The sequence below is a fragment of the Chrysochloris asiatica genome, unplaced genomic scaffold (genome assembly GCF_000296735.1).
Source record: "Chrysochloris asiatica unplaced genomic scaffold, ChrAsi1.0 scaffold00393, whole genome shotgun sequence".
Classification (NCBI taxonomy): Eukaryota; Metazoa; Chordata; class Mammalia; order Afrosoricida; family Chrysochloridae; genus Chrysochloris; species Chrysochloris asiatica.
Window position 1 is genome coordinate 682,888 of NW_006408911.1, and position 12,805 is coordinate 695,692.

Below are 12,805 nucleotides of genomic sequence, written 5' to 3' on the forward strand. Positions count from 1 at the left end.
TACAGGGGGGCTCTAGGGGCACCTGGACTAGCGCTTAAAAGAATTTGGATTCATGTAACGTATCTGGGAAGAGACCAAGATAACGCTGGGGCTGCAAGGAGAGCGAAAGGTACATGCTGGAAAAGCCCATTAGCATCTAAAGGAGAGTTGGTCCTTGTGTTCTCACCCTCCTTCCCCATCCTCTTTCCTGCAGGTGGGAGTGGGTAGCAGTAAAAACAGCACTGGCTGAGCTATGTACCAGCTTTCAGTGGGCTTGCCCTGACACTAGAAGGTGGCAGAAGTGACACTGGGTCATTCTAGAACAAAGCCTTATGAAGGTCTAGAGGTCTGCTTCTGTGTTTTGGGAGACCTGGGACACCATGTTGGAAGTCCATCCAGCCAATGGAGGGGCCACATGCAGGCAGAGACCTGAAACTACATGGAAATACATGTTCAACCATTCTAGTAGTCCAGCTGAGCCCAGCCTTTCAATCATGCCCCCAGGTGCCAGTCCTGTGAACGAGCCACTGAGGATGGTTTAGTGGAGTTCCTCTATGATGGCAGTCTTGGTTGGTATCAGACTACAGCTGTGTGAGACCTGCCCTGCTGAGCCCAGTCAACCCACAAAATTGGGCATGATCATAAAATGGTTATTGCTTCAAACCGTGGAGTGTTGGGGTTATTTTCCACACAGATGTAGATAACTGAGCATAGTATGTCAATAGGGAAAACAGGTAATACTCTGGAGCCGGCTTTCTCCCTTATAGGATATGGAGTTTGCTGGCATCCAAACTTGAAAGTGGAAAACAGTTGTCCAGGGCGCTGCTCAGCAGCCCTGATGAATAAGAATTTCTAGTGGCAGGACTCAGGAGTTTGCATTGTAACAAGTCCTCTAAGAAAGATGAACACATTTTGAAAAATACGAGACTACTTAATATTCAGGAGCCCTGGTAGCTTAATGGGTTACAGGTTGAGCTACTAGCTGCGAGGTTAGTAGTTTGAGAGGCCTTTTGCTCCTACAAAGATTTGCAACCTCAGAAATGTTATAGAGGTTCGCTAAGAGTCAGAACTGAGTTGATGACACACAGCTACCACCACCGTCACCACTTGATATCCAGAAGTCTCTGTAACACTGAAAATTCATCAATATCTCAGTGTTAGCCCAAAGTATCCTTTCTTATAGGTAACTGATAGAAAGTAAGACATTTCCAAAAGGAAATGGTTCAATCTCAACCGGCCCTTCCTGCCCTCTCTTCCACAAATTATCTTCCAGATGATCTACTGACATCTAAATAAAACAACACTTCACTATTCTGCAGATAGAGTAACAAAGAGATTTCATGTTTTGTGCCGATTCTAACTAGTTGACAGTGTGTGACTTCCTGTAACAATGCTATGATTGATTAGTCATGTCTGCCATGATCACAGAAAGACTCCTGGTGTAGCACTGCAGGATAATGCACTGGGCTGCAAGGTATATTTGAACCACAAGGTCAGCAGTTCAAAACCCTTGGAAATCCTAGACAGTGTCTCTATGAGTTGGAACAACAACAACAAACCGTGAACGCAGGAATGAGATGTGACAGTACACTTCTTAACATTTGCCTACTCTGCCCAGAATTTCTCCCAGTGCTGTGAAAAGCCTTCACACCTTGGCTTAGCTTTTACTTCTTCTTGAAAACTTTCACCACATTTTACTTTTTTTTCATAATTTTTGCATACCTTGGAGACCACTTCATCATGAAGTCAGCTCCTGATTTTCCCAGGTAAAAGTATTTTATTCTCCTTTAACATCCCTTGTCACCTCATCTGGCCCTAAATTATGGCATTTAGCTCTTTTGCCCTTCACTTAATGAAGTGTTATCTTCTCTGTGGGGTTTCTCCTTTGTGCAGTACAGTGTCCCAGATGACCCCAGTCTTGGAGCAGAGTTTGCAGAACTGGGGAGTTACTGCTTCTTTTGGCATTTATTCTTCTGAGCTGATAGGCAAAAGGGCATTTGTCCTTTACAAGGAGGAGAGAGTTTTGTGAGCGGTATGGGTATGGTGTGGAGCAGGGCTGGGGCTGTGCCCATTCCCCTGTCCTGTTTAAAGGACTGCCTTTGCATTCCTGAGGAGATGGGGATTGAGGCTAGAGTAATCCTCTGAGCTTTAGGGCTCAAGTGACTAAGTGTCAATGAGGGGGAGAGAGGGGGCGATTGATGAGGCAGCTCTGACTCCTCTCTGAGGTGACTCAAGATGACTTTGGGGTAGGGCTGAGTTCTTGCTGTAGGCATACCTAGGAGAGGGAATCTTTTCAGCACAGATCTGAAGGGAAGGGCGGCCTCAGGTGTACCCACTGGCAAGCTGGCTAGCACTGGGAATCCATACTGTACATTTTCAGAGCTCTGGTAGCATAGTGGTTACAAATCGGGCTGCGAACCTCAGGGTCAGCAGTTCAAAACTACCAGCTGTTCCGCGGGAGAAAGATGAGGCATTCTGCTCTCATAAAGATTTACAGCCTCGGAAACCCTGTATAGGGTCGCTATGAGTCGGAATCAACTCCACAGCTCATAACAACAACAACAACAGGGCAGGAGTGGGGAACCTTTTTACTGCCAAAATTTCTGACATTATTTTCAGGCCATACAAAGTTATCAACTTAAAAAATTAGCCTTCTGTATTTTGGTCAAACGTTTAATTAACTAACTCCTAATGGTGTGGAGTCCTGGTGTGGCGCTGTGGGTTAATGCGTCAGACTGCTAAGTCTTTTGAACTGCAAGGTCGGTGGTTCAAGCTCACCAGCTACTCCTCGGAAACCCTATACAGGGTTGCTATGGGTCAGAATCGACTCGACAGCACTTAACAACAGCAACAACAACAACAATAGTGTGGTAGGAGCTCTGGTAGCTTAGCGGTTATGAATTGGGCTGCTAATCTCAGGGACATCAGTTTGAAACTACCAGCTGTTCCACAGCAGAAAGATGAAGCTTTCTGTTCCCATAGACTTACAGCCTCGGAAACCCTGTACAGGGTCACTATGAGTTAGAATCGACTCCACGGCACATTACTGCCACCAATGGTGTGGTGCTGCGGGTTAATGCACTGGACTGCAAAGTCGGTTTGAACCACACAGTCGGTGGTTCAAGCTCACCAGCCGCTCCTTGAAAACCTCATGCAGAGTTGCTGTGGGTCGGAACCGATTTTACAACACTTAAGAACAACAACAACAAATGTGATGGCTGGAATTTCAGTTGCCTTGACAGGGCCAGACCAAATGATTTCAAGGGTCTTCTATGGCCCGCAGTCTGGATGTTCTCCACCCCTGTCCTAGAACTTGATCCAGACAGATATGAAGGGGGTCTGCTGTATTCATCCCTATCTCTTTGGAGACCACGGTGCCTGGCGCATCATAGGTGTTTAGTGACAATGTGTTGATGATGATGTTGGTGATGATGGTGTGGTGGTGAGGGTAAGGAGAAGTAGGGTGGCAGGGGGAGGGTGCTCTCTCATGTCCCCCATTCTAATTCTTTTGAGTTTTGGCTCTGTGCTGGCCCTAGCCCAACCTTGGGAGACTGCCAGTTTAGTTTAAGCCCATTGACCTATGTAAGGCTTGTCCTCTGCCTTTGACACTCATTTCCCAGCCTGAGTTCAAGGGCCAGGTCTTGCTTGGGGAAGTTTTGATGGAAAAAAGTCAAAAGCAAGTGCTTCCCCTAGCTGGGGATCAAATCCCATGGTGGGTCTATCTCTGTTCCCTGTCCTTGACTTTTCTTTGAGAAACCTCAGTTGTTGATGGCAGAGTGAAGTGGGCCTTCATGTTTTCACACAGTCTTTGCCTGCACCAGGGACTTGGGCCCACAGAGGGTAAAAGGCTTTGCCCAGAATTACACAGCAAGTTAGTGTCGGAACAAGGAGTTAAATAACTCCCCAAACCAAAGGAAGCACTGAGCATCTAAGAGGGGACTTCAAAAAGTTCGTGAAAAAATTCCAATATCTTTTCATTTCATTTTTCCATGAACTTTTTGAAGCCCCCTGGTATTTGTTGTGATGGGATATTTGGCAGTGAATATTAGTGATGGTTGGACACGCACAGAGAAACACAAATAACTTCCTAAATTAGCACATGGAGTCCTGGGTAGTGCTATAGGATAAGCCCTGGACTGCCAAATGAAAGATAGCTCAAACCTATCAGCTACTCCATGGAAACCCTATGTTGTTGTTAAGTGCTGTTGAGTCAGTTCTGACTCATAACAGCTCTGGTGTGGCGCTGTGGGTTAATGCACCAGACTGCAAAGCCATTTGAACTGCAGATTGGTGATTCAAGCTGCTCCTCGGAAACCCTCGCTATGGGTTGGAGTTGACTCAACGGCACTTAACAACAACAACATAGGGTTTCTGAGGGGCTGGTGGGTTTGAACCATGACCTTGAGGTGAAGAGTCCTGTGCTTATCCTATACAAGGTTGCTGTGAGTCAGAACTGACTCTATGGCTCTTAATAACAACAACAAACCAGAGCATGTCCCATAAATACTAAACCTTAGTCTCCTTTCATTAAAATTACTTGCAGGTTTTTTTTTTTGCATTTGCCTCTGAGTGATGTAAACCCCCTGGGGCTCAGGGAATCTCTGAGGCCAAAGGTGAGGCTCCCCCTCCCTCTGGATTACAGTTTTACTCATAACTCAGCAGTATCTCAGTTCTTTCATGGGATCCTCTTCCCCACCCCTAGAAGCCCACCAGGGATCACCCCAAAGATGTTGTCATTGTTAGCTGCAGAGCCTATCCCCAATTAATGGCAACCTCATGCACAATGGACCCTTGTGACCCATGTGGTTTTCACTGGCTGATTTTTGAAAGTAGATGGATGGCCAGGGCTTTCTTACTACTCTGTTAGTCTGGAAGTTTCACTGAAATCTGCTCAGCATCATAGCAACTTTTGAAAGTCTTCAGTGACAGACAGGTGATGTCTACAATAGAGGTGCACTAGCCAGGAACAAAACCCAGGTCTTTGTGTTGTTGTTGTCAAGTGCTGTCAAGATGGTTGTGACTCATATCGACCCTGTATAGGGTTTCCAAGGAGCAGCTGGTGAGCTTGAACCATTGACCTTGCAATTCAAAAGGCTTTGCAGTCTTGTGCATTAACCCACAGTGCCACATCAGGACTCCAGGTCTTCACGGAAGGCAAGAATTCTACCTGTGAGCCACCATTACTCCCACCCAGGGAATAAACAGGGTGTAGAGGCTAGAGTCCTGGTGTGGCACTGTGGGTTAATGCACCAGACTGCAAAGCCATTTGAACTGTAAGGTCGGGGGTTCAAAATCACCAGCTGCTCCTTGGAAACCCTATACGGGGTCATTATGGGTCGGAATTGACTCAAAGGCACTTAACAACAACAAAGGCTAGTGCATGCCTAGATTCTCATGTCCTTCAGACTACAAGCTCCTGGGTGTTCTGATTCAGTTTATCTTTGCTTTATCCTTGCCAGGGGCTAGAACTGTGTCAGACACTTTCAAATCCCTCACCTCCTTTACTCCTCACATTAGATTTCTACTGCACAGTGCTGTTTTGAGATTCACTTACCTCCTGTGCTGGTGGTGGTGGTGGTGGTATGCTGTGGAGTCGGTTCCAACTAATAGTGACCCTGCATAAGGTTTCTGAGGCTGTAAGTCTTTTCCGGAGCAGAAAGTCTCATCTTTCTCCTTAGGAACGGCTAGTAGTTTCAAACTGCAGACCTTGAGGTTAGCAGCCCGACATGTAACTACTATGCTACCACAACAATTCCTTTACCTCTTGGAGTTAAATAATATTATTCTCATTTTAGGGAAACTGAGGCTCAGAAAACTTAAAGTGAACTGCTCACTGTCATTTTTCTGTAGCTCATGCATTTGAAATCAAGTCCATTAAATCCAGGTCAATCCTAATCCCTAGAGACCACAGAAACATAACTAACAATACCTCACATTTAAATATGAAGTGCCTAGTCCTGGCATGGTGCTGTGGGTGGTTTGAACCACAAGGTTGGTGGTTCAAGCTCACCAGCCCCTCCTAAGAAACCCTATACAGGATCCCTATGAGTTGGAACTGACTCATGGCACTTAACAACATCACTTTGCAAAATCTGCTTCTCAAGTTTCCTGAGCACACTTTTCACACTGTGTTTTAATTACCTTGTTCCACGGCTAATGATAGCTATAAAGACAGTGTACTAGATGCTATGCTACTGCGTTGACATAAATGGCTTGCACTTGTCTATTAACTGAAAGGTTTGCAGTTCAAACCCACCCAGCCATGCTGCGGAAGAAAGATATGGCAATCTCCTTCCTTGAAGTTTACAGCCAAGAAAACCATGTGGGCAGTTCTACTCCATACCACAAGGGATTGCCATGAACTGAAGTAGACTGAGGACAAGTGTGTGTGTGTGTGTGTTTGTGTGGTTGTTGGTGTGTGTGTTCTGCCCTAAATGGGAAGGGGAGGGAGCAAGTAATTATCTGGTGAAGTTAGGGAAGGCTTCCAGGAGGAGGTGATAATTGAGTTGGCCTTGAAGGTGGGCCCTCCTGGCAAAGGCATGGTATTGTGTCCTGGTTGGCTTGGCAGGTCCTGGAACAAACACGGCAGAAGAAACAGGTTGGGGCCAGATAGTGCTGGACCTTAAAAGTCACATAGAGAGGTTAGGTCCCAGCCACCATAGGAGGTGTTCCATTGAGAAGGGTAGACTAAGGGGTTCTCTTCAAAGCAAGCCCTAGAGCTACTGGCTAACATGGTGACCATAATCTTTGATTTGATCACTTGAAATCCAGCTAGTGCCACAGAAGAATTTAGATCTAGTGGCTACTAGAAAATGTAAAATGATAATCGAAGGTTGTCTTATGTTTCTGTTGGAAACTGTGTTGGTGTGAGATTCTGTTCCATTCAGTTGGAACTGGAAGACCCCTCTAGTGACGCTCATGCTGGTAGTCAGTACCCCTTCTCACCCCCACCTGAGGAATTCTGCTCTAGAAAGGTCCCTCTGGCTATGGTGCAGAGGCAGGTGGGAGCAGGTGGGCCTGAGACCAGGCATTCGGACCACTGGCATCACCCAGACGAGGTCAGAGGCCTGGTTTTAGCCAGTGGCCACAGGGGATTCCTCTTAGCTAGGACAATCCTCCCCTGAGCATTTCCTTTCAGGGCTAGCACCCACTGAGAATACCTCTGCCCTGCTCCTAGCCAGCAGACCCAGGGAGGCCCCTCGGCTTGGCAGCGAGCAGGACATACAAGTGCTGGGCTGAGCTCTGAAAGAGTGTCTCTTTGGGGAGATGCCAGCTTTTCTGGAAGCCAACCTCCAAGGATTAACCCTACACCCACTCTGGAGACCGCAGAAATGCCCCCCGGAACAGAAAATAGCCCAACTTGGTCACTGTTGGTATTCCTTCCAGGATGAGGGCCAAGACTGAATGGGAGAATTTCAGGGTAATAGGAAAGCATTTTCTTTGTAATTTGCCTCTCCTTTTTTGATCAAACTGCATTATGTATGTGTGAGTACTTTTTGTTCCTATTTATACTAAAGGGTTTTTAGGGATTGTGCATTCCTTTTGGGCAGGGGGAGTGGGAAAGAGAAGACATAGTCACAAGACCTCTTTTCAGGAAAACTCATTGTGCCTGAAGCAGAAACTGTCCCCTGTCAAGCACCTGAATGCTCTGCAAAGCTGACACTCTCAGGCAGGGTGGGGCAGGCCTGTTGGCTGGTGCCTACCTTGACTATGTCCTCGTTAATGTTCTTGGGGTCTCGGTTCACCAGGTTGATCTCTTTGCAGTGGATGTCCTTGATGATTTGTGCTTCGAGGTCGAGGTCCTTGTGCTCTTCGGCCATCATCGCCGGTATGGGTAGACCCACCAGAGGGGACTTGCGTGTGTTGCCAGCGGGGCTGACAGCACTGGGGACCAGCTCAGTGTCCCCAGACTTGTGCCCCTGCCGACTAAATAGGCCCCACCCAGCATGCCTGCTGACAGCTGTCCCACATAACTTCAGCCTGCCTCTAGCTAAAGCTGGCTGTGGCAGGCCTCCAAGCTAAAATTAAGACTGGAGTTCTGTGGGAAGGCTGGACACTCCTTAAAGGAGGCTGCTGGGCGCGCGCCTCACGCGAGATTGCAGAGACCTGTTATTCCCAGAGTGTCCCACGGCAGGCATAACTTTGGGGACTGGGCCCCTGGAATGTGCTCCACTGCTGTCAGTATAAAGGGATTCTGGGAGAAGAGGCCTGGGGGTGGGGTGAGGTGAGGCAAGCTTCGTCCCCAACTCTGGTTCTTGCTGGCTGTGTGACTTTGGGTGCACTTCACCTCTTTGGGCCACAATGTCCCCATCTTTAAAATGGGTCATAGTGATAGCCATCAGTCAGGGCCCTGCCCACCCTTTGTGGAAGGGAAGAACCAGCTAGTGTGTGTGAAAAAGGCTATGGAAACCGAAAAATGATCTCTTGGATTCAATATGTCACACCCTTCTCTCTGACCCCCAAGGGACCTCCTTCTGAACAGACCATACAGAATCCTTAATCATGTTTATTACAACTTCTAATCAGAGAATGTTGTTGTTGTTATGTGTCGTAGAGTCAGTTCCGACTCCTAGTGACCCTGTACAGGGTTTCTGAGACTCTAAATCTTTACGGGAGCAGAATGCCTCATCTTTCTCCCTTGGAACAGCTGGTAGTTTCGAACTGCTGACCCTGAGGTTAGCAGCCCAATTTGTAACTACTACACTGAATAATATGTGATAAATGTAGTTGTGAACTGCTTAAAATGTATAGTTTTTTAGATGATTTGGATGCTGACAACAAAATTGCTTTATAAAATCTTTCTACATTGAATCACAGCATTGTTAGTTACAATATGATTAGTAACTGAGCGGAAAACTACTTTGAGTTTTCTCCTTCTTTTCCTTTAATTACTGCTTCATTCTCAAAAAGTTACTGATAGGAGCTCTTAACTCAGTACCACAACAATATTGTAGTTAAAACCCCAGTAAATTTGACAAAATCAAGGACTATAAAAACATTTGCAACAATGAACCAACAGTAACAACAGGTAACAATGACACTTCTGCCCCATAAGTGAACTGTTGTTAATAACTGCCGTCAACTCTGCAAGATGTTGACCCTGTAGACGGTTTCCATGGAGCGGCTGGTGGGTTTGAACTGCGACCTGAGGTTTGTAGGTCAGGGCTGATCCTACAGCTCCATACCAGAAAGTGCATTGTTGTTGTTAAGTGCCATTGAGTCGGTTCCCACCCATAGTGACCTTGTATAGGGTTTCAGAGGAGTGGCTGGTGAGTTCGAACTGCCAACCTTGGTGTTCAAACCAACTTGTGGTTTAGCGCTGATCTTACAGTTTCACACCAGGACTCATTAGAAGATTCAAAAAGGAAATAAGGATAGAGTTTTAGCCTTGAAGGCATATTGATACATGTAAGCTGGGCTTATGAAAAATGTTTTTGTTGTTATAACTGTAACTAAATTTTCTGCTGAAACACTGGACAAAATTTTTTTAGACACTCATTTTGGTGCCAACCGCTCTGAGAGTGTCATCTAGTGTAGTCTGCACCCCAGTACTCCCCCTGTGATACCAGTGATCTGGTAAGAGTTCATGCTGGAGCTTGTGTTTTCTGGCCTAAAACAGTCCTGGGGCTTTCTGCTGGGGAGGTGTTACTAGACTGTGGTGTAGGGTGGAACTGGGGATGATGAGTCAGGGCAAGAAAACCACTTGTGGGGTTGCCTACTCTTCCCTGCCTCTCTTGATGTGTGAGCCTACCTGCAGAACTGGTGGCTTGGTGGGGATGTGCGGGCCTTGGTTATGGTGTATTTTACCCCTAAGAATCTCTGTGGGTCCAGAAGATGCGCATGTGTCAGCAGGGCATACCTCTCTTGCTCAGTTTTCTGTTTCCTCATCCAACTCGATCATCACTTGAGGTCCTAGCAATGTGAATGAAGGATGAAGATTCTGAACAAGGTCAAGACTTTTCTCTCACACACACAGCACACATAGTTCAGAGGCCATTCAGAACTGCCACGGCAGCGCCTCTGTATTAAGCACCCCATCTTTCCGTTCTGCTCTTTTCAAAGTCATCTCATGGGCACAAGATGGCGCTGCTCCTGCAGCATATCTGGTTCCAGACAAGAAGTAAGAAGAATGGGTGATGGCAGGAAAAAAGGCATCTTCCAGCCAAGCTGACGCTATTAGGACACTTTCCTGAAGTCCTACCCAACAACCTCTGCTTCTATCTCCTTGGCCACCTGTCTTGGCATGTTGTTGATGTTAAGTGCCGTTGAGTCGATTCTGACCCATAGTGACTCTGTATAGGGTTTCCAAGGAGCAGCTGGTGAGCTTGAACCACCGACCTTGCAGTTCAAACAGCTTTGCAGTCTGGCACATTAACCCACAGTGCTACACCAAGACTCCTGTCTTGGCATAGGAGGCTGGAAAATGTCGATTTTTAGCTAAATGGGTTGTCAGTCCCCACAGTGGGCTAAATCAGTAAAGATTAAGGGGAAGTGATTAAAAAATTTTTGCTGTAGAGTGAATTCCAACTCATGACAACCCCATGTGTGTCAGAGTAGACCTGTGCTCCACAGAGTTGTCAATGGCTGAGGTTTTGAAAGTGGCTCATTATTCTTATGAGGCAGCCCTGGGGGTTCTTGATCATCAGCCTTTTGGTTAGCAGCCAAGTTCATTACCATTTGTACCAACCAGGAACTCCAGGGAAAATGGTACACAACTTGAAAACTGCCACTAAGTCCTTAGGAGTTATTATTGTTATTGTTGTAATTGTTATTGTTGTTGTTGTTTTCCTATTCCCCTACCTCATTAAATTTCAGAGAAATTTGAAAGACAGCTACCTGGCTAAACAACTGGAAGAGATCCATATTTGCGCTTATTGCAAACAAAGGTGACCCAGTGTAATGTAGAAATCATGAACAACGTCATTAATATCATAAAAAGTTTTGATGACAATAATTCAAAAACAGTTGCAGCAATGCATTGACAGAGAACTTCCAGAACTTTAAGCAGGATTCAGAAGAGGTAGAATGAGGGATATCATTGCTGATATCAGATGTCCTTGTCTGACATCAGAAAAGTAGCTCAACTGAAGAAACCAAAGAAAGGAGCTGAGGTCCCCAGCTGAGAGCCAACATTAACTGTCAGACATGGAGTGGAAGAAGTCCCCGCCCTAGTCTTCAAGACACTCCTAGCCTTCAGGTCTTCTAGTCTAAGCCCCAGATACTGTGGAGACAGAGCTGTTTTCTCTGTGTCCTGTTTAAATATCTAACTCACAGAGCCCTTGGGCAAAATAAGTTTTTAATGTCATTGAATTTCCAGGCAGTTAGCTTTGTGTTCATGTTGTTGTTGTTGTTGTTAGGTGCCATTGAGTCGGTACTAACCCATAGCGACCTTATGCTCATAGTAACTGTGAAATGAGTGATGATGACAGCAGCATCTACCAATTGTTCTGCGTTCACTGTATGCTAAGGCCCCTTGGTATGTGCAAAGTAATTTAGCTCCTTTGTTGTGTTTAGTGGTGATGGTGGTTATATGCTGTGGTAGAGTCCGGTTCAAGTGTTTCTGAAGCTGTAAATCTTTATGGGAGCAGAAAGCCTCATCTTTCTCCCTCAGAACAGCTGGTAGTTTTGTACTACTGTCCTTGAGGTGAGCAGCCTGACTTGTAGCCACTAGGCTAGCTGCTTCTATCTGGTGTTCAATGCTGAGGACCAAAGGTGGGGGGCAACTCATGTCGGTTTTAGGTTTTACAGGAGGAGCAGGAGGAGGCAGAGAATGCTTTCTGGTGGTGATGGTGGTGATGGTGTACGTGGAGTCAGCTCCGACTCACAGTGACCCTGCATGGGGTTTCTGAGGCTGTAAATCTTTATGGGAGCAGACAGCCTCACTTTTTTGCCACTGAACTGTTGGTAGTTTCAAACTGTTGACCTTGATGTTAGCAGCCCACCTCGTAACCACTATTCTAGGAAGTGGCATTTCAGTTGGGCAGAGGGATGGATGGAATCAGAGAGGCCGAATGGAAAGGGCCAGATGCCAGAGGCTGAGAAGGAGATGCCTCTCATTTCATTGAGGTAATCCTATTTTCAAAGACTATGCAGTGGAGTCTTGGGGTGGCACTGTGGGATAAGCTAACCATCAGGTAGTGATTCAAATCCACCAGCCACTCCAGAAACCCTATACAGGGTGGCTATGAGTCGGAACCTACTCAACAGCACGTAACAACAAGAACACATAGAGTGGGAAGAACACATCACCCAGGAATCCTTAGTCTTGAAGTCTTGTCTGGGTCCCATCTCTGTGACCTTAGATAAGCCCCTTGCCTTCTCTGTGTTTCTGTTTCCTCACCTGCCAAATGTGGATGTTAACACCAGTCAGTACCCCTCACACAGTGCTTGTGTACCTCACATACCATGAGAAAAAGATGGAGCACAGGAGGTTTTCTGTACCCATGGGTAAAATGCTGGAAGAACATGCTGAACAATGAAACTTTCAAGTCAGCCCTGGGTGGTGCTTCTGACCAGAGCACACAACACAGTAAAGGAGGGAGAGTGACTTCCTCAAACCCTGCCGGGGTGTAAGGGAGGACTCAGTGTTCTTATTTTAAAGGCAGTTCTGTTGTTGCTTGGCTTGCTAAGAGAGGAAAAAAAAAAAACAAAAACAACCCTTTAGAAATGGGATGTGCAGGAGGAAATAAGTTTGTGGAGTGTGAAGAGGAAAACGGAAAGATTACATAGGCAACTCACCCAGACTCTCCACTCCACGGTCCAAAGAGTCAATTAACTGCCAAATGTAGAGCTGCTGTTAACCTGTAAGATTTATCATTTATGCAGG

General features: G+C 46.3%; 1 protein-coding gene across 1 annotated transcript in view; it reads right to left on the reverse strand.

Moving 5' to 3' along the window:
* Positions 1 to 7,863, reverse strand: part of CAV3 (caveolin 3) — a 20,207-nt gene extending 12,344 nt beyond the window's left edge. The window contains exon 1 of the mRNA XM_006876590.1: positions 7,683 to 7,863. Within this exon, the coding sequence (XP_006876652.1) occupies positions 7,683 to 7,802 (120 nt within the window). The 5' untranslated portion in view covers positions 7,803 to 7,863. The remainder of the gene's footprint in view (positions 1 to 7,682) is intronic.
* Positions 7,864 to 12,805: the final 4,942 nt, after the last annotated feature.